Source organism: Lutzomyia longipalpis, chromosome 1, assembly GCF_024334085.1.
Source record: "Lutzomyia longipalpis isolate SR_M1_2022 chromosome 1, ASM2433408v1".
Lineage (NCBI taxonomy): Eukaryota > Metazoa > Arthropoda > Insecta > Diptera > Psychodidae > Lutzomyia > Lutzomyia longipalpis.
This window is the reverse complement of record NC_074707.1, coordinates 7,464,174-7,485,867: the sequence shown is the minus strand read 5'-3', so window position 1 is coordinate 7,485,867 and position 21,694 is coordinate 7,464,174. Positions and strand designations below refer to the sequence as shown.

Below are 21,694 nucleotides of genomic sequence, written 5' to 3'. Positions count from 1 at the left end.
CTTCTCATACGGTTGAGCCGAGTTAAAAGGATTTGTGATTCTTTTTCTTACATCGCTCCTAAAAATTAATTAAACTTAACTTTATAGAAATCCTTTAATTAACTTTAAAAATATTCTACAATAGTGATAAATCAATAATTCATGAATTTTTCTTATTTATTTTTTATTTAAATCTCGTGGATCTCTATGCGCACTTTGTGCAAGATTATTTCATTTCTTTGGTCAATTGCAATAGCTGTGATTTGTAGGCGAGAATTAACAAACGAAAATAGAGGATTTGTGGAAAAGGTGGAAAATCAAAGAAAAATTCTGTGAAAATTTTTCAAATATGTCCCTGTAGACGCGTGCAGTGTGAAGTGCTGTATGTTCAGTTGCGGAAGACTCAAAGTGCTGGATAAGATGTTTGGGAGACTTTCAGATGCCCTCCAGAGTGCTGCGGATGTGGTAAAGAATTAATTTTAGAGCAACAAAAACATCGTGAGAATTTATGGTTTGTTGATATAAGACCTTGGATTTATTTTCCAGTTGGCACCACCACCGACTCCACAACAAGATTTTGAGTATCACTGGCGGATAGTGAGGAATTTCTATGCAGATGATAGGGACCTACCCAGGGTACACATTACCAATACAAATGTCCCTGTTCACCTGGAAGAAATGCTTCAGATCCTTGTGAAGGAGCAGTCTCCAGATGCAGAGAAAGACGTCCAGAAGTCTCGAGAGTGTCTTGAGTACATGCTGGAGACAAACCCACTGGATTTTCTTGCAGAACGTGCAATTTTGGATGCCCCTCCGGGAATTAGAGTTCACATTCTGTCATGGATTCGACGATTCCTCTCGTGTCTCGATGATCCACCCATAAATCACAGCAGTGTCTTTCTTCCACTGCAGAAACTCCTGACACTGTGCAATGGAAATGGGTCACCGTATGAGAAGGAAGAGATTCTCCTTCTGAGCACCGTGGCTGCCCTAGTCCGGAAGAATCCGTCTTATGTTAATTTATTCCTGCCATCGCATCAGCATTTAGTTCCGCTTACATCAACCCTCAGGGGGATGTCCCCAACAAAGACACCAGTTAGGAATCCTCTGTTTGATTGCTCAAAGGAATCAAAGAGGATTTCCCTTGTGCCAGAAGAACCCACAGTGTCCACCACGAGTGATAACACACCAAATGGTCAGCCAGAACAGGCAGACCAGCCAGATCCAGAAGTCTGTGATAGTAATTCGAGTCATCGCGATAGTGTGTCAAGTTCCAAAGCACCCCCCTTCACCTGTGATTGTGACGATAAAGAGGATCGTTTCACACTCTTGGAAACCATAATGCTGTACCTAGACAGTCCGGATCATACAATTGTAGTACGTGCCGGTGAGGCAGCCCTCATTCTGACTTCCCTCCCTTCAATTGATCTCTCCTGTTGCGCCATGAAGGGTAGCCTCGATGACTTTGGAACGTACCTTATGGAAAAAGTGTGGTATCTCTGCCAGAGAATTCCTGAGGATATGAATCCTGAAGATATTGAGGATGCCAATGTCTCTTGGGGGCTCAATCCACGTGATTCAGACGCCCCGGAATTCATAGGACGCCCCCAGCTGGTGGAATTTCTCGCATGGCTCGACTATGCTGATTGCGTATCGAAAGAATGTGAAAATCTTCATCCCCATTTGGGTGATAAATTCCGCAATTTGGTACTGGAGTATTACATTGAACCATCGCTTCTGGATGCAAATGCACCCTTTATGCTTCTCCTAATGGCCAAAATTGTGCGTCAAATTCACTCACCGGCATTTTTAAATGAAATCGCCACGTGGCTCGTGGCTGAAGAGAATATCTCTGATATTGTCGGGGGAGACTGCCTCCTGACCATTCTCATTGATAATTGCCAGTACAACACTCACCTTGTTTTCCACACACTCCTCTTTGTCGAATCCCTACTTGATAATCCCAATGAGAGAATTCTCCATGCGATGCTCTTTTGCTACCTAAATCGTCGGGGATATTGCGATCCAACGACTCAGACGACCCAGACGTGGTCAGATGAGGAGGATGAGCGTCAAAAGAGACGCGGAAGTGCCACAATTGCCATCAAATCGCGTACACTGGCACCCAGTAATATTATGAAGATCATCAATTGTTTCCTTCTCTTGCTACCGCGACAAATGGTCAATGAGGGTGTTGGCACGTGCTATGAGGAATACATGAAGGATGCCAATCAGCACTACAAGACTTGGATAAAAAAGACAGAAAACTTCAATTGGCCCATTGAGGCAATCTTTCCGGACAAGGAGGATGCAACACCCGAATGCATCTCACCCATTTCGGGAGCTGTTGTACCCTCACGTGGACCAAAGAGGGAATCCCAGTGCAATGACAGTGGTATTTCCGAGGAGAATTTCTACGAAGGACCTCTCCTGAAGCTCCTCTTCAGGCACATTCGTTGCATGCCAACACAACCGTATGAATTCAACCTTGGAATTATTGCTGTAATGTCGAAACTTGCTCTCCTTCCACATCCCTATCTTCATGAAATTCTCCTAAATCCGGAAATTTCTGTGGCACCTGGAGCATCAACACTTTGGTCGGTGCTACAAGATGTAGCCAGGCAGCTACTCCTTGAAATTCCACGCATTGAGGGCTTTCAGGAGAAAATAGCTCAAACAGAGGAGAGACTTCTAACTAATCCACCACTAATTAGGTGAGAAATATTCTCTTTATTTTTCTTTGCTAAATATTAAACTTTTTTCAATTTAAAAAAAATGATTGAAAAAAAAACATTTTCTTTTACAAAACTCCAATAAAATTTACTTTAGAGTTGTAGTGAATTTAATCAACTTAAAAAGGAATTTAATTAGTTCTCCCTTTTACTTCCTTGTGAAGTCTCTCTGAAGACTATACTGAGAATTAAATAAATTAATACAGAATGCATTTTATTGATTTCTCGGGCAAAAAGTCCATAAATTGAATTGCAAAGATTTATGGGGATTTCATTGCATTTAATCCTTGAAACAATTTGCCCTATATATTGAATGCTTTTTGTATTATTCCAGTGAACCTTCCGATAGGAATGAAATGCTTTTCGAAGCCATTGTCGTCCTGAAGGAGTTCTGCAAGGAATTAGCTGCAATCGCCTTTGTAAAGTACAATAGATCAACTGAATAATGTTTACTTCATTGCACGTGTGACGTGCTAAAAGATAATATTATTTGTATCATTCATACTTTTGAGAAATACATCAATTTCATTCGTTTATAAGGAGAGGGCGGGGCACTTTAAGATGTACGTATTGTAGGTAAATAAAAGATTTATGTTTAATTTCCTCTTTGTTAACTAGTTTTATTAGTTTTTACTCAATTTCGACAATTTTTTTTTCCTTTATAATCTAACGTGTATTATATACCTTCTTTTTCTTTTTAAATTGTTTATGCTGTGAGAACTGTATAATGTGTAACAGTGTTTAATTTAAAATTCAATTTATCATCAATTAGTAGGTATAATTATATAGATAAAATTGCAATCAAGTATGTACAACATTTTTTTTTTCTTAAATATTTCTTTCCTAAACAAAATGTGAGAAAAAATTCAAAAATAAAATTAGTAAGAATTAAAACAAACCAAGACATGGGTGAGTGAAACACTCATCCTCGCAGGATAGTTTATATGATATTATATCTATATACAAAAATGTAATAGTCCTACTAAAAGGTAAAAAAGCAACATTATTTATAGAGATTCTTCATAAACAATGAATATATAAATGTAGATTTTTGGTTTCATGTTTTTGTATAATATTTTGTCCACTGGTGTATGGCAATTATGGTTGGTAAATAAAATATTATATATAGCACAAATTCAATTTGCTACATGTGGTAATTTATCAAATTAATTTACAAATATAGGCTTATGGAATGAAAAATTAACTGAATGCTGTTTCCTCCTTTATTCTGCACAATTGTGTAGAATTCATTGCAATTTAGTCACTCTCTTTAATATAGAAGCTATTTCATTATGCAATATGTATGTATGTATAATAGTATAATTCCATACCATATTATATAGAAATATTGGTTTTGTAAATATTCAATATTCATCAAATTGCATTTTAGACAAATGGCTATTTGTATTATAAAGATTTTTTAAAAATGTAATTTTAGTTCCTATATTTTCATTCTTTTTGCAATAAATTTGCATTATTTTTCCATGTAAAATAATATGTTTCAAATTCCATCATTTCTTTTTTTTATTTGGGACAATTTCACATTTTCTCTCCGGTGACTAGTAAGAACTCTTTCGCTAAAAACAAATTAATCAGTTATTAAAATATAACTTTTCTACAAACTATTATATCTCTTTTCTTATAACAAAAATTAATTATATTATTGTATTGGTCAATTATTTTTGCATAACCTAAAGCTTTTAACTATATGTGTATGTATGTAGGTTTAATTATTAAGGTAATCTATTTAAAAAGAACTTTGGAATAAATTTATGAGGCTATTAGTGCAACTTTAAGCATAATGTAGTCCCTATAAAGTTTTAAAAATAAAACATAAATATTCAATTTTTCTAATTATTCCACAAAAAATTTTTTTATTAGTCCTTTAAATTTTTTTGAACTCAACTTTTTGAAAAAACATTTTTTGATCTTTGCTGAGAGTCTTAGTAGAATCTTCTTCAATGGACTACAATAAGCTTAAATATTTTCGCCAACTTTCTCGCAAATTTTTCATCTTACATTTTATTAATATTTTTTTTCACATAATCATTAAACAAAAAAAAAAATGTAAAATGTTTAACAATTTCTGTATAACTTTTTATGCAAAAGTGTTTATGTAAATTTTATGATATAACAAGAAAGCATCCTTAAAAGTATGTTGGTTTTAAAATGATATGAATTTTCATCAGGATTTAAAATTATTATCTCTTTTGCATTTACATAATTTGCATAAAATAATCAGTATGTATACTGAATTTTATGTTTAGGTATGTATGAGTCCTGGGTTTAATTTTATGTTAGCCTTTTTGCCGGTATTTTTTTTTGGTTTTTTTTGCGACGGTATGTGGAATGGCACCAAATTATACGTAAATAGAGTGAAGAAGAAAGAAAAACAAGAAAATTACACGGTGATGGAATTTCTTTGATATATTGAAGTGGATATAACATGCAACATTCATTTTATTGATAAATTGCACACTTATTATTTTTTCTTCTATTTATTTTCTATATTTTCCAAAAAAAAAGAAATGTTCTGCTTAATTTGCCCTATTGATTAATTTGAGTCCCATGCTTTTGAGTTTGATATTCCATGTGGGATAAATTCTTTTCTATACACACACTAAACATTCTCCACTCTGAAAGGGGGGTGGGTTTGTTCTTCTTTTTTCTTAAATATTTCTGTAATTGCATTGTGATCATTTGGGGAATTGTTCCGTGAAATATTTTGTAAAAGAATTCACTGCTCTTCGTAAAGGGGAGAAAGTCTTTTAAGGGTAAAGATATGGTTCATATCGTGGGGACGTTTATTATGGGGATGGAGGAACATCAAAAGAATTTTTGGGTGGTTGTTTTATGTTTCTTCTTCTTCTTTTTTCACCTCGTCCCAACAATTTGTATTATGGCAATGACATGGGATGGTTTTAAACATAAATACGATATAATTGAGATGATAAAATCACGAATTTTATTTTTATTCACACATAGACATGCAATATAATAATTGCCTATGGAAATTCATGAAGTAGCAAAAATGTCCTTTTAGTGAGAATTAGTTGTTTTTATCGGGAATTTATTTGAGGTAGTATTTTATACTATTTAAGAGAAAGTTTTATTGGGATGAAATTTGGCACAACTTAATACTTGATTCATTCTAAAACCAGAATTAACAAAATAGTTTATTTAATGGGAGCTTCAGTTAAAAAAAACCAGTTGTATTTAAAAAATGCCAATGAAATTATTTTAAATTTTAAATCATTTAATTAACCCCTCATCCCCAACATATTCCCAACATCACACAGTATTGTAATTAAAAATCAATAACTTTTCAAAAATCATTTGATACTGCTGCAGATAATTGCTTTACATGGGCTATGAAACTAATTTGAGCTAATTGCGCAATTTTGTAATTTTAATCATATCAAATTCGGGAACCAATCAATGATCTAATTAATGTTTCGACCATAAGGGCGGAGATTATATCGATTGGGGACCAATTGAAAAGAACTCACAACTTCCACGTAAAGATTATTATTTTATCCCAAAAACATGTAAAGCATTAAACGCAACTAAGAGGATGATAAAGAGCAAAAAACATGAACATATTTCCGTGAATTTTTACTCATAATGTAATTGTTCGTTGCAAAATTTCCACCCACATGCAGCCACGTAATTCAACATTTTTTTGCAATTTTAAACTGAATTAAAATTTAGTCATGTGCAGGTAGTTAATATTCTCTCAAAAGGGACATTTTTGCATTTACCTATTGTACATAATTCTAGTGTCCTTCTTTTTTCAACATGACCACGAAGTCTATATAATAAATACTTGGTGTTGGCCACGAAGTGGAACACCAACTGATTTTGATTGAGAAATTTTCACAAGATTATAAAATTTTACTGAGAGAGTGAAGCAGTTCTTCGACATTTTTTTTTCTAAAATTTACTACTATTACAAAATAATGCACCATTATGAAAGTTTTCGAATTATTTTTTTTTACAGAACATTCACACGAGAATTTATTTTATTCTTTACATACCTTTAGAGGAATTTTTTTCAGCTCTTATAAATGGATACGCATTTAAAATATTCGCGTGCTTTATGGAGAGAAGACGCGAAGACTTCGAAGGAGAGTGGCCAGCATATTGGCTAAGCATTCAGCTTGGAGGGCAAGCTGGCCAGCACCGAGGACGCCAATTTTGACTCCAGCCAATTCTCGGAAACTCGACGCTACGTCGTGGACTTTGAGGACAATGTTGCGCGTCTGCAGCGGTGAAGATGTATGGCGCGTCATATCTTGAGCCAGCTCTGTAATCCTCCGGAGAGCTGTGAGGCAGGATGTAAGATGCTCAGGCAGACATGCGAGAGATGGGTCACTCAGAGCAACAACAAGGAGCTTTGAGGCTGTGACAAGAGCTAGAGTTTGATCAGTCAACTCATCTCGAGCTGCCTGAAATTTTTCCTCATCAATAGAAATGCCTCCACCAGCAGCTTGTGCGGCTGAACACATGGCGGCAATTTGGTCCAATTTCACCAGAAGTCCCGCCATGGCGACATCCGTTTTCGCCAGTAGAGTTTCAGGACTCATCACATGGCCATTTTTGGAGCTCAACTGAGGCGAACTAGCTGGCGAGGAGTTACTGGAAAGGGAGATATTAACATTTCTGCGCGACATTAGGGGTGAACAGAGGAGTGAGAGTTGCGGCCGGGAATCTTTGGGAGGATTCTGCAAACACACTGGTGGGCAGTCGCTGTTGGAACGATTATGGCCATTGGTGAACCCTCGGGCTGAAGAAGTTGGCGATGAGTCTGTACTGCTGCTTGTATTGAATGCCCTATCAATATCCTTGTAGGTATTGGGATGCCGATGAAAATGGGGGGAGCTAATCCCTGCCACACGAACAGGAGAACTCTTCTCACTCCCACAGGGTGTATTGCTATTCTTCAGAATGGGCAAAGGACTCCGGATGTTGCTGGGTTTCAATGGCACCGGAGGCAGAGGTGGTTTTTTTGGAGGGAGTGTCATCAGTGGTGGTGGATTATCCTCGAAGCGTGGCGGGAGATTTGGTGGATCCATGTCGTAGTAGCTGTTTGTGGATGATGAACTGCTGACGCCATTGAGCTTTGGCGATTGCGGAATATTCCTTGGGGGTGAATTGAGTTTGAGCTGTAGCTCAGCACTTTTGGGCGGACGTTCGGGAATTGCAAAAGACGTGGTGTGAGGACACATTCTGGGTGGGGGTGTCAAAGTTTTGGATTCTTTGTCGCTATTCTCTTCAGATATTTTCAATGGTTCCTCCTTCTTTGATTTAGTACAGCAAGAAAAAGGTCCTTTTCGATCCACAGTTGAATACTCAATCACATGATTGTGTTGTTGCTGCTCTTGATTTCCTGGCTTTGATAGTTTCTCGTAAGCACTTGTGTTGCTGTAAAGATTCTCCGTGGGAAAACTCCTGGGCATTGTTGACGGAATGTTTCCATTGCATTTAGGTGCTGAGCCATTCTCTTTGACTCCATTACTTGGCACAGGTGGTTCAGTCTCTTTTATCCTCCCATCTGTGGTGTCCTCATCACCCAATCCCGGTGGTGGGGGGATGATGAAGGAGAGTATCTCTTCCGGAGTCAATTCCTTAGCTGGGGTAATCTTCTGCGTGGGTGGTGCAATAATTACTTGTGCGAGAAACTTCTCTAGTTCATCTTCTTCCTTTGCAGGGCTCTTTGGTGGGCACTTGGCAGTGTCCCCAAAGCCCATGGGTGCTGCATCAATTACCGTCAATGCGTCCAATTCATCGGGTGTCTGCGGAGGGGGTATGGCTGTTAAATCTATCAAATCGGGATCAGTCTCAATGAGTGTATCATCACAGAGTTCGAAACCATAGAGTTCGGATAGTTTCTTTGCCGCTAAATCTGTATCAGTGCCACTTACGTCACTATTGCTTGCCTCCCTCAATTGTCGGAGGTACTCCTTGAGGTTGGTATCCTTATTGTCACCCCCTAGCACGGAACTATCGGGACTGTGGAGGCCAAAACTTGTTCTTATTGTCTTCGTATTGCTGGACTTGCCGAATTGGGGATTTTGTTGTCTATGAATTGGGGAACTATTTGGGGAGTACAGGGACTCCGAGTCACTTTCGCTCTGCGAACAGTCCGTCCCTAGGGCTTGAAGATCACTCAATAGCTGACTAAGTCCTTGCATTCGGCGCTGTACTTTTGGGGTACCTTGCTGTGTTTTGCCATTCATCTCGGAAAATGGTGAACCACATATGGAGTTCAAGTCATTCGTGATTCCCGTGAGATCTTGGCTAATACATTCAGCAAGTAGAATTAGAGAATCACTGTGTTTTAGTGGAGCCGGAGCTGTATCTTCATTCGACGATAACTTACTGCTGTTCATGCTATCGCAATCACTGTCAAGATCGACACTAGTCTGTCGCCATGGAAGCCTGAGGCTGGCGTTGGATTCCTGATCATTGAGCATTTCACCTTGTTCACTGAGGTAGCGTTCGGATGTTTCAACCATTTTTTGCATTTCTGCAACTCTCCTCATGACTTCCTCATTGCGAGCCTCAACTAACCCATGATACCCATTGGTTTTGCCCGTATCTTCAAGGATCTCCATCGCCATGACGCTGTGTAGATCAAATCCAAATTCATCCTCACCAATTTGTGGGGTTTTGTGATTGTTATTCGACAGGGTGCTATTCATGTTGCGATCGCAATTGCTCGGATGCTCACCCACCTTCAAGGCAGCGCTAATGATCTTTGTGGAATGATAGGGTGGTGGCATAGAAAAGGCCATGCTGTACGTTCTACCAGGTGATGTGGGAAGGTAGCTCCAATATGCTGGTACAACCGAATGCTGGGACAGATAGGGTGGAGCAATGTCCTCAATAACAATTTCTCGCTCCATCTCCAAATTGAGTTCTTTTCCAGCAGCTAGACGGTAGTACCCAGCGAGAACAAGGGCAAATTCTATAGCATCCCGATCTTCCATGAGGAACGTAACAAGACGATCGGGTTCCATGAAAACAACCACAGAGTATGAGATGTCATCTTCTCTGCTTACAATCACCCTTATTAGCTCTTCGAGATTGCAAATGGGCTGTGGCACGGAATTCCTTACGCCGGCAATTTGGCTAAGACCAAACCGTGGACTGACTAGAAGAACACGCTCAACACCATCACGTTGATTTGTGCTGAAGCATTTTGCCCCATAGCTGGGCAGGCCGGATATAATGTCGAGATAGTGAAGCTTTGCCTGGAGCTGCGTTAGCATCTTCGACGAACCCGTCATTTGGGTATTGAGCTTGAGGAAGTGACTTATGAGCCGTCGAAGTTCTTTCCTCTTCATACCCTCAATGAGCGATGTAGGCACAAAACGTTCCAGTCCAAATTCTCGTCTGTAACAAAGAATTCATGCAAAAGAATTAAAATCTTATTTTATTTCAACAGATAATTTTATTTTTATATTAAAAAAATTGAATTAGTTTTGAAAAAAAAATTAATTGTTGACAAGCGCATAATAATGAAAGATTATAAAGAGGGTGGTTATAGTGGGAATTGTGGGTGCTACTATGAGGGTTTAATGGTTGGCATATACTCATACTCACTCTACGGTTTTAACAGTCAATTTCGCTGGTGAGATATTATTGGCTAGGGCGTGTTGGTGCATATGGAGTGCCGCTAACCGTAGTGCCACATCCGGTTGAAGTTCTGGAGCAAATCGCTCCTGTGTCACATCATTGCAGCACTGCATGAAGAGGTAATCAAGTGAGTTGAGGTCCCTCTGTGCCAATGCTGCAGCTGACACCGGAACAAAAGTTACCCGGAAGAGGCATCGAAGTTTGTGTGCACCAGGACGCGCAGCAATCTTTAAAGGAAAATCAGGGGAAAATCAGTGTGAAAGAGATGTGGGAAAAATTAGTTAAAATCTCATTGAGGTATGTGGTTGTGTATGGGATGGTTCACACAATATCGTTAAAATTCCCCAAGGGTAGTTTACTTAACAAATCCATCCAACCCCTTTATGTATGTAGAGAGAGTAATTTAATCTTAACCCATCAAGAGAATATTGAACGTAATCAGATCTCATGATTATTTTAATAGCCGTGGAAAATGGGCCAATTTGTGCACTAAAGGAACACTTACCCGAACAAGGGTCTCCTGCGGATCCAGCAATGTCAATTTGTTCCTCTTCAAACTCTTAACATGCTCCAGCACCAAACTGAAATGTTCACCGGAACTCAAGCACAATTTGTCCCTCAGCGATGTAACGACGTCCTATTTGACAACGAGACCACATGGTATCCACATAACATTAATTAATTACATCAACATCCAATAATATATTCGGTCAACATATTTTCCCGAAAAAGGGATTACGGTCATATTTCTTGGTGGGAATATTTAAGCACATTTTACCTGAACTGTGGTCGTTGCGTCATATTTGAATGATTTCGTCTGACCATTCTCCAGGAAAACCTTCAGCACGTTAGCCATTGGAGGGACACAGAGATCGCCAAGTGAAAATGCTGATGGCTATTTCAAATGAGAAATTAAAACATATAAATGCTACGTGGCCTGGGATCCAGTGCGTGCGATAAAATACGAAGCAGCCAATAAATGTTATGAGTATAATAATAAAAAAACCGCCATACAACACAATTTTGGTCCATCATCAGCAAATTGCGACAACTCCCCGAGAGTAATACCAAATTGAGAGATTCTTGCGAAAGCTATACGACCAATTGATGTTAAGTTTATATCGCTAATATCATTTCAATTCATCATTTTCATGGGCTATCGCAATCCCCATCCATATGGCCGCGCAGGTTGAAACACCAACCCTCTTATGTTAAAGATATCCTCACTAATTCATGCTATCGTGGAAGGTAGATTACATATTTTTTGTGTACTAATATTCCAATAAATCGCGAGATTTCATGTACAAAAAAAGCACGTGAGGGTGGGTTTTGACAGTGAGGCTTAGGAAATGTTAAGCTGAGTTGGTGGGGATTATGTAACATTACCCCAGATAAAGATTCTGATAAAATCCCCCTGAAGTACATGTGATGCGGATGTAAGAAAAGCGCTACTCTCTGTCAGTGAGGATATCATGATACCCTTCAAATTTCCCCGTCTTTTTTTCATCTTAAGAATATGTTGAGGAAATATAAAATTTTAGAGGGTTTCCTCTGCGATGAAATATAGTGCCTTTGGATTATTCTATATAAAATTATTATAGTTCGTATATTTAGTAAATTGTAATGGAATGCCTGTGTGAGATCATGTATCTTGTGATACTGATATGAGATTAAATATATTATGGTGTTATAGGTAGCTATTTGAATTGTATGCTATCAGGATACTGTATTTACCCAGAAACGTGTAATGAACTTAATAGGAGGAGCTTCAAGAGAGAAATCTTAGATAATGCATAGTTGCGTTAAATTTATGTTTTGACATATGTTGTATAGAAGATCATATTGCTGAAATTCCATTTAATGCGGATAGGTTTGGGGTTGTTTAGTCAATTTCACAAATTGACTTGATTTACTTCATTTCACTTCAGAATCCACTATGTTGGCAAATATTTTAATCGAAAACTACGAGCTTTGTTGTCTCGCAGTCAGAACTTTGTGATTCAATTGTAAGTAATTCTATTTATGCGGTCTTTCTCTCCTCCTGACCTTACATAACAAATGAAACCTTTCTATTTGAATGTTGACAAAGCTCCTAAAAATATATTTTTAGTCTTCCAAGAGCATAAAGATGGAGCAATTTGGATGAGATGTACTCAAAACGTGCAGAAAATGACTCTCCACGAGCCATGAACTTGAGTACGTTTTGCCATTGATGTTGGCGTAATGGTATTAATTTTACGGTTTGATGGAATTTATACACGTTTTGAGTGTAAGTGTATTATAGTGCCAACAGAAGGACAGGACACGTCCTTATCGCATTATCCAAAAGGAAAAAAAAGAAACGAAGAAAAGTAGCGGAGTAAGGAAGATGGTGATGATGTTCTTGGAAGGAGTTATACGGTGGAAGATACAACAATCATCCATGCTGGAAAATTCCTCGAAAGTGGTTGTCCTTCTCTCTGGTTCATTCACCACCCACATACAACATACTATAAAAGTATTGTGGGTACTGGTGAGACACTAAAAAGCACTGCGAATACCCATATCCCGGTTTGTTGTCCTGAATTTCCAATGATATGCTATGCGGAAAACCACCCTTTGTTGCCGCACTACTTCATCCATGAACATGAAGAGCCGATAAAACAATGATAAATGACCATTTCCGAGAGAGGATCTATAATTTTTCTCCCCCACCCATCGCTTTTTTTCTCACCCTTCTATACCCTTCATCCAACTTTGACGACGAATATCAATCATTATACTTTAATCATCAGCATTGGTGGGTGTGTAAAGAAAAAAAAATATAAAATTAAATTCCACACTAAATTTACTCCTTGTTCCGCAGTATCTGCGTAATGAGATTGTTAGGGGAATGTTGCATATAAATGTGATGCTAATTAATGAGACTTTTGTTGAAACTTTCTGTTCGCAGGGTTCGCAGGCTCAGGATGAACGTATACAGAAGAAGAAAGCTGGCAAAGTGGAGAAATTCTGGGAAACAATGAAGTTGTTGTATGAACTTTCTCGCGGTGAGAGTGTGGGACGGGAAATGTGGTGGGGGGGAGAGGGTGGTGTGGGTGGAATGAGTAAATGGTCCAAACCCTCATTTACACAAAAAACATCCCGCTATTTTTCACCTGGGTGTCTTATAGTGCAAAAAGACTTCCTTTTTTGCATTTTTATTCACAAAACATCCGATGTTGTTCTTCTTAATCTTCCCCACTTTTCCACTTTGCTCCATCAAAAGACTGTATCAACATTTTTATGTTCTCGCAGCAAATGCGCTATTGGGAGTGGGTTCTGGAGGGAATTCAATTTATTACCCAGGTACGACTGAATCAATTATCGCACAGTGCTGGCACAATTCCACACCGCCTTTCCCCATTCATTCACCTTTTATGCATTACAGTATACGCCTTTTCAGCCACAGACGTGCTACTTGTCGGGTAGGTGAGAAAAAAATCAACTAAGATGTAGTTTCATTAATGACAATTTCAGGTAGCATCGCGGTGTGAATATCAGTGATAAATCATTACGATTCACCACTTTTGTGGGCTCTAATGTGCACTTTATTGCCTTTATAACCACTTCCCATTGACTTCATTTTTTTTGCACAAACAACACCCTCGCTATGTCTCGAGGGAGTGATTCTGGAGAATCTTACCCCCATTGCAATGGAAAAAAATCCATATACTTTCCACCCACAACGTCCCTTGATGACAACCTCAATGAACACAAATAATATACTCCAATATTTTTTTCTTCCCACCTCCCATGGGGGCCATGGAGATACTTTTACTTGTGGTGACCCTCTGAAAAAAGCAACTGATATTGAAAATGAGTTGAAACCATCCTTTGTGAGCTTTATATTTTTGTACCTTATAATGTATTTTTTTTGTAAAAAATAAGTTTTTTTAAATTCAACTGTAAGGTAAATCAAAGTTCTAAAGGCCCTAAAAAAACGAAAAGTATCTGCATAAGTGTTAGTCTGAAATATAATACTTAATCGCTTTATTCAGACTTGTGGTTTGTTTAAAACTTCGCCTCAAATCCAGCAATAGGATTATTTGGGAAATTTATTGGTAAACAACTTTGAAATCAATAACAATTTGATAAGCTTAGGCTTACCTGAATAAATTTCTTTTCCATTTTTCACCCAGTTTTACCTGTTTCTGACTAAACATTCTATGTTTCCATAAATCTAGCTCTTATTTCAAATTATTCTTCAATTTGTGAATTTATTGTTGTAATTTTTCTCATTCACTTTGAATAGGCTTCAATACGTGCTCCCACGGAAACCTCGTGCCCCAATATTACTCGCTTCTTTTGCTCGTTTTTTTTAATAGCTCCAATATTGAATTCTTATATAATTCTCTCCACAATATGCCTATCAATTATTACTCTCAATAAAAATCAATAATAAAATTTTATGGTTTCCGTTACTGCAATCTTTGCCACCTTTACATTTTTTCCCCTTGTTATCAGCAACGTACTCCCCCCGTAAGAAGAATGGGGGAAAATTTAATTAACAATGTGGTCACAGGAGATAGAATTGGGGTGGATATTGAATTTAGGGATTTTTCTTTGGATTTTTTTCACTCTTCAATACCAGCAAAGTGGAAGACCAAAAAAGGTATTTCCTTCTTTATGGGGTTGTGGAATCAATTTGAAACTCCTCCTCGAATCCCACCGTCTCCGGGGAATCACATAATCCTTAAACAATCATCGCACAATTCTTTTCAACATAAGTCCACAGAGTATCTCTTCCGTCTGCCATATGCGATTAATTTCAGGGGAGACAATTGTTTACCATGATGTCGACTCATAGATGAATATATATTCAACGAGCCCCCTATATCCCAGTGGAAAGGATCTTCCTTTATACGCTGTGAGAAGCACTTTTCACACAAAATTGCTATGTAGTTGCTGGATGTGTTGTATAGGTATGTATAGATGGCACAAGGAAACTTGAGGATTTCCCAGAGAGACAATAGCTTACCACTATTCCATTTTCCACTTGCTGCGGAGGTAGCTTTACAATCTCCTTCACGTATCCATCTCTATGTATTTTACGACACTTTGTTGAGGTTTCTGTGCATCTAAATCAAAAGGGACACTTGGAGTTACTTTAAGTCCCGTCTAATTGTATGAAATTCTCCCTTCAACTTGTACAAAATTTGCCCAATGTATTTTATTCAGAATTAGGGAGTATATACATATATAGTGGGTCTGTTACGTCTCCACCCACTCTATTATACATTATTCCCTTTAGAGAGATATCCAAAAAGTGACTAATCCCGTGTTGGCGAGATGAATAAGTATATCCAGTGAAATGGGGATGCCCTATGATAAATATCCTTTTGATAGCTAAAGCACTGAATGGGGCTATAGAAATCATTGTTTTCTCGTGTGGACTGTGTGCAACGCATTTGGTACACAACAGATGGGTACGAAAGGGTAAATTGACAGAAATGTTAGTTTTAGGTATTTTAGTATCCCGCTGCTATAGTTTAATCCCATGGCCACCCGCGGAGTGAAGCTCTCGATAGAGATAATATGTATTTTTGGCATGTGGGGATTCCCACAGCTAAACTCGAATTTAGTCTATTTATTTTATATTATTCTAGGGGTAGTATATTGCTGTTTGTGTGAAAATGACGAACATTTAAAGCCTAAAAGTTTAAGGGGGGTCTCTTTTGAGAGCTGGTGAAATTAAATATTTTAATTTTTCTTGGGGTTTTTCTTAAACACAGTTTTCAAGTGTTGGTGACATTTAAAGACTTATCATTAAAGAGTAAGAAAATCACTTTCCGCCATCTTAGATGCGACGCCATCTTGAGATTTTCCTCAAAACACAAAGGTAGATTTTTCTCAGGATCTACTGGATGGATTTTGATGGGGTAAAAAGCAAATGAAAGAGGAAATACCAATGCAGATTTTGATGTACCAGAATTTTGAATTTCTACTCTGGAGCTGAGGAAAGTGGAAAAATGTGACTTTTTTCAGATATTTTTGACGTTTTTCCACTTTTCTCAGCCCCAGAATGGAAATTCAAAATTCTGGTATATCAAAATCTGCACGGGTATGTCCTCTTTCATTTGCTTTTTACCCCATCAAAATCCATCCAGTAGATCCTGAGAAAAACCTACCTTTGTGTTTTAGGGCAGTTCTGCGGAAAAGCCGGAAAACTACAAGATGGCGTCGCACCTAAAATGGCGAAAAGAGATTTTCTTACACTTCAATAACTAGGCTACAAATGTAACCATAATCGGATATCCAAGTTTAAGAAAAACCCCAAGAAAATGACAACATTAAAAATGTGTAAATTCTAACAGATTTCCCAAGAGACCCCCCTTAAGGTAAATCTCACCCAGTTGAAAAATGTTATAAAGCTTGTGCGAAATATAAATTATTTTCGATAGTATCCAATTTTGAAATAAAATTTCACCCATATCGCCGTTTTTCGCAGAATTTAGTTAAAAAAAAAGTACGGGAAGGAATAACTGATGCTTTTAAGCAAATTAAAAATCAACTCAATTCAAAAAAATATAGTGGATGCTACTCCATATATACTAATGTAGTAGGTATCCTTTTATCTTTTAATTGGAATTCCATAGGGCAATAAATATTATTCGGAAAATTAGATTTTCTCATTCATCTGCATTTTTCAGAATTTATATGTATGTTTGGAAAGCTCAAATAGTGAGCTTTTTTTTACAATAGTTAGCTTGAATTTGCTGATAGGGACCAAGAACTCATGTGGGGTGTATGGTTGCGAAGAACGTTTATGTAAATCAATATCGCATTTTCAGGATTAAATGTAGGTATGTGGCGAATGGCAAAAAAAGGAGCTTAAAAGTGGAGTGCATAAAAAAATGTCACCACAAACCGGAAATAGTGGTGCTCCATTTACACAGACGCTCTCTGCAAAACGAACACGGCTGGGACGTGTTCGCAATTTGGCTTTTTTCCCAGCAGACAGCAGGGTGGATTTTCTCCCTGTGGCTCCATTCACGGGTGGCTGAGTCACCAGAAGCGTCACTTGACTCTCGCATGATCTCACCAGCTGAATAACACGGTCCCGTGGTGCATCTTTCACATCCTCACCATTCACGGCGAGTATCTGGTCACCAGGCTCCAGCTGCAACGATTTAATGAATTTACAATTAGTTACTATTGTTTATTAAAGTGGAGGATAACGCTAGAGTGCTCGCGCAGCACTACAAATAGCAGGGAAGCTCTGCTGCCTTTATCTCCCAAGTGGAAATTATAGTGAAATTTTAGTGCAGAATTTTCCTCATCATTCTTTTATGCTTCAGCCCACTCTGTCTGTATCCCACGCGGAATTTCTTTCGAAATACAAAATGCATTTTATCTATATACCTGTTCTAGCATAGAAAAGTTTCTTAATTGGATTGTCTTAAAATAGTAAAGGGGCATCTTTTTTTATTTGTTAAATCTGTGTGAAGGATTAATCACGATTAACAAATAAAAGGATAATTAAAATAAATCCTCTGAGGAAGAACTACATGACTACCTATTTTTCGCGTTTCACGACTATATTTTCTAACTAAAAGAAGTATTTCTTTTATTACAATTAAAGTTTAAAATAAAGTGTAAAATAGTTCTGGAGAATCATGAAGCAAAATTTAATAGGCTAATCTAACTAAAACCCCAATTTAGTATGCTCATACATTGATTTCACATGAAAGCATATAGTCATGCATGGGTATACTTGTTGATTGAAAATCCTCTGGGATAATTACCTTATTTACACTAGGACCTCCTTCTGTGACGAACCTCACAATGACTGGCTTTTCGCTCCCTGCCACAAAGCCAAATCCCATCGTAGGACTTCGCTGGAGGATAACAAGGCGGGGTTCAGGGGGTGGTGGCGGCTCATCGCATCGATAGTAATCCGGTGCTTCGTATGTGGTTGTCTTATTGCAGTGACTATGAGCATGAGGGAAAGCGGAAAATCTATTATTATATAGCAAATATAGGCAAGGATAATATATATATAGGAAGAATAGATATCTGAGCAATTGGCATATAAAATACTCGTAACAGATTTAGTATTATGGGGGATGCTTATAATTGAAATAATGGCATTCAGACTATGCCACAAAGTGTGGTCATTAATTATGAAAAGCATTCGACAGGGATTTGGTAACTAATTTAACAAAATACACACACTCATTAGGCTACTCCTAATTCACTCACTTGATATAGTATGGTCGTCCCTTCTCATCAAGCGCCTTTTCCCAGCCATAGGGCAATTCCTCTTCACCACCCCAACTCTCAGCTGGCGGCAGCCACCCGGCAGTTCGTGTTATGTGACTGTAAATAATACAAAAGTGTTGCGATTAATTATTGACTCTGAGAGCTCATTTCATCGTCAAAATTTCGCAATGGCAATTAACTCATTTGCCTTTTAAATTAATTGGTCGTATCATTTAATGGTTGCTGCGAAAATTGTATGTAATTTTATTTTCAAGGTTTCTTCATGTAAACTTTTAGTCAACTTAAAAGCCTTTCAGGGTTTGTTTAGAAAAATGAAAAAAAATAAATGAAAATTTTCATATATAGAAAACTCTTTTAGTAAAGATATATAACATGGGGTAATAAATCAAAGGAAATATTCCTTTATATATGATTTAAAATAAAATGCATCTATCCAAAGGGGCACATAAAATTACGAAACATCGTAAGAAGATGTCTTTGAATAAATAATATAATATGCTCAAAGGTATTTCTATTGGAAGCATAGCATAAATGTTTCATCAAAGCGCAATAAAGGGAAAAATGTGATATTATTTCTATGCATAAGTGATGTGTAAATAGACAAAAGGATATATATAAAACATAAGAATATTTAAGGAGCTATATGTAAGAGTTTATGGAAAAATATTTTGCATTTTCTCATACACCATTAAAATCAAAATATAGCATATTAAAGGAATAAAATTAAAATATTCAACACAAGTCCATAAATTCTGATAAAATACATTAAAATATCGTCCATGAGTGTTGAAGAAGGGACTTCTTTTTTTTTCAAATTTAGGTCGCTTTCAAAATGTAATCCAGGAAATTATGGCAAATGAAATAATACAATGTTGGAAGAGCTGTGAAAAATTGTGGGGTATATAAAACAGATTGAAATATGTATTACTTTAGAGAAAAGAGACTGAGTTTTGAAGTACAAAAAGGGAATTCACACTTTTGGTTAATTAAACCAAGTGAAAAGGAGGAAAGTGAAGTATAAAGAGAAATTATGAGGAAGGAATCCCGGAGTACTTTGCTCTGGTGGAAGGCGACAAAGAAAACATTTTGTTCCGCGCCTTTTGATAATAGCATTTCCATGTGAGGGGGAGGTTTTGGGTTTGTGAGCTTTTCCCGCATCTGTACAAAGAATGGGTCTGGTGATATCTCCACAAAACACACACACAGAGGCGAATCAATACACAAAAGAAGATGAGGAGTCTTCGAGTGTATACAGCAAATCTCCTTTTGCGAAATTAATTTCAATGCATTCATTTTAATCCATTTATCGCGAAGTTGAAGAGCTTCGCTATGGAATATTTCAGCCGTAGACACTCGAAAAAAAATGTACAAAACTCTCGGGGAATTTGAATAAATGGCTCCTAACAGAATCATATAATTTTTTTACGTTCCCTAATTTTCCCTCACAGAAGAATTCTCTATGAGGGTTGGTGAGGTGTGAATTGGTAAATTGAGTTGTGTCGTGAGTAAATTTTCACGTTGAGATGTTTTCACTAAGATTTTCATGAGTATTCCAATTTGTGTGAAGGTGAGAAAAAATTGCTTGATGGAAAATTGGAAACATGCAAAATTCCCTCACAAATGCCTCAAAGGAAAAACTTCTTCAGGGTTTTCCTTTACATCGTATATGTGTGCTTGTTTAGTTCATGGCGGGACCCACTCACGTCGACTTAATCCGGATTGCTTTTGACATAAACACATAAGGAAAAATGGTTTTTCATCAATTTTCAAGTGAAAATACCCAAAAAGCTCACCCTTCGCAAATACATTTTCCTCTCTTTGTATCCTATCAACATGTTGATGCTAAAATCTTTCCTTTCAAAACTTACATGCAGTGGAATGTGTTTGAGTAAATGATAAGATTCACTTGTAGAATGTCGACCGAATGATTTCTCTCTACATTCTCCCCTTCCAATCGTTTCAACCCCATCTCTTGTATCCCATCATCAATTTTCCTCAGTTTTTCCACATTCTAACAGCAGTGCCTAAGTATATTGGAAAAATAACGAAATTGGGATTCTCTCTCTAGATGTTTTCTCTCAAATACCAAGTTGATTCGATGTTACAAAAACTAATGACTATTTGTATATTTTTTCCTTCATCCAACTCCACAAATAAGTAGGTACTGTTGGAGGTTGTTTTCATACCAAATTGATCCTAACGATGGAACTTTCATCATTCAATTAAGTGTGAGCTATGACATGTGCAGTGGAGAGACAAATCGAATCAATAGAATGAAAACACTTTTCCAGCTTTCAACCTGAAAATGCATCATATTTTCCCGTGTCATGACACTAACAAGATGAAAAAAAAACATTCACACCTGAAGAGCACATTTTATCCAATTTATACCGAAACGACACGACAGTTCCTTCAGCATTTTGGAAATCTCCATTCTTCTCAGTATTTCCTCTTCAACATTTTTCCCTCTCGTCTTTCTATATTATGGTAAAAAAAATAGCTCAAGGTGGTTAGAAGAGAAGAAAGACCAATGTGAAAATAAATGCGCCAAAAAGTAGCATAGGAGAAAAGCTCAGAAATGTCACAATGGTAGGGAAAAATGTCATCATGTGATATGTTTATACAAGGACTAAAGGGAAGATATATAGAAGAAAAAGGGAAAAGTAATTTTATTTATTTATTATCACAGGGCGGCAGTACCATGGTAGAGAAGGGAAAATGTCAGCAGAGACAAAATTTATGTATTCACATAATAATTATTTCAATTATCGTTCCCCCCTATGAATATTTTGAACAATTTCCTAATATTAATTTTAATTAAATATGCAACATTCTTCATGAATATACCACCCCCACATGAAAGTTATATTAGATATATGTATGTACTTCAGAGTTGGTATTATATTGAAGACTTAATTCCAAATAAAATTGGAAATAAATCATTTTGACAGAATTTTGGAAGGGTGTCATATATCTAAAAACCTAAGAATTAAAAATAAATTGACGTATGTATTTGAAAAAGGTATAATATATTGAATCGAAATAAATTGAATTGAGAAAATCACAACACTTTTTTTTCCATAAAATATGGAGGTTTT

The 21,694-nt window shown here is 37.1% G+C and overlaps 2 protein-coding genes across 4 annotated transcripts in view; one reads left to right on the top strand and one right to left on the bottom strand.

Annotated features, from left to right (window-relative positions):
- Positions 1 to 239: 239 nt before the first annotated feature.
- LOC129786369 (FHF complex subunit HOOK interacting protein 2A-like) lies at positions 240 to 3,310 on the top strand. The gene is made up of 3 exons (XM_055821350.1): positions 240 to 444; positions 526 to 2,693; positions 3,046 to 3,310. Exons 1-3 carry the CDS (start codon positions 364 to 366, stop codon positions 3,155 to 3,157), a joined length of 2,361 nt encoding a protein of 786 aa, XP_055677325.1. The 5' UTR covers positions 240 to 363; the 3' UTR covers positions 3,158 to 3,310.
- Positions 3,306 to 21,694, bottom strand: part of LOC129786358 (uncharacterized) — a 73,810-nt gene continuing 55,421 nt past the window's right edge. For all 3 annotated transcript variants that reach the window (XM_055821318.1, XM_055821328.1, XM_055821336.1), the window contains exons 4-10: positions 18,576 to 18,692; positions 18,119 to 18,305; positions 17,242 to 17,493; positions 11,131 to 11,247; positions 10,858 to 10,989; positions 10,320 to 10,579; positions 3,306 to 10,109 (exon numbers count right to left, since the gene is read on the bottom strand). In XM_055821318.1, coding sequence (XP_055677293.1) covers positions 6,809 to 10,109; positions 10,320 to 10,579; positions 10,858 to 10,989; positions 11,131 to 11,247; positions 17,242 to 17,493; positions 18,119 to 18,305; positions 18,576 to 18,692 — 4,366 coding nt within the window. In that variant the 3' untranslated portion in view covers positions 3,306 to 6,808. The remainder of the gene's footprint in view (positions 10,110 to 10,319; positions 10,580 to 10,857; positions 10,990 to 11,130; positions 11,248 to 17,241; positions 17,494 to 18,118; positions 18,306 to 18,575; positions 18,693 to 21,694) is intronic.

What these genes read in the sequence shown, in the direction of transcription:
- LOC129786369 (XM_055821350.1), top strand. Translation starts at nt 364, where the DNA reads ATGTTCAGTTGCGGAAGACTCAAAGTGCTGGATAAGATGTTTGGGAGA. An exon ending in TCCAGAGTGCTGCGGATGTG is followed by an intron (nt 445 to 525) that starts GTAAAGAATTAA and finishes TTTATTTTCCAG; the next exon opens with TTGGCACCACCACCGACTCC. An exon ending in ACTAATCCACCACTAATTAG is followed by an intron (nt 2,694 to 3,045) that starts GTGAGAAATATT and finishes GTATTATTCCAG; the next exon opens with TGAACCTTCCGATAGGAATG.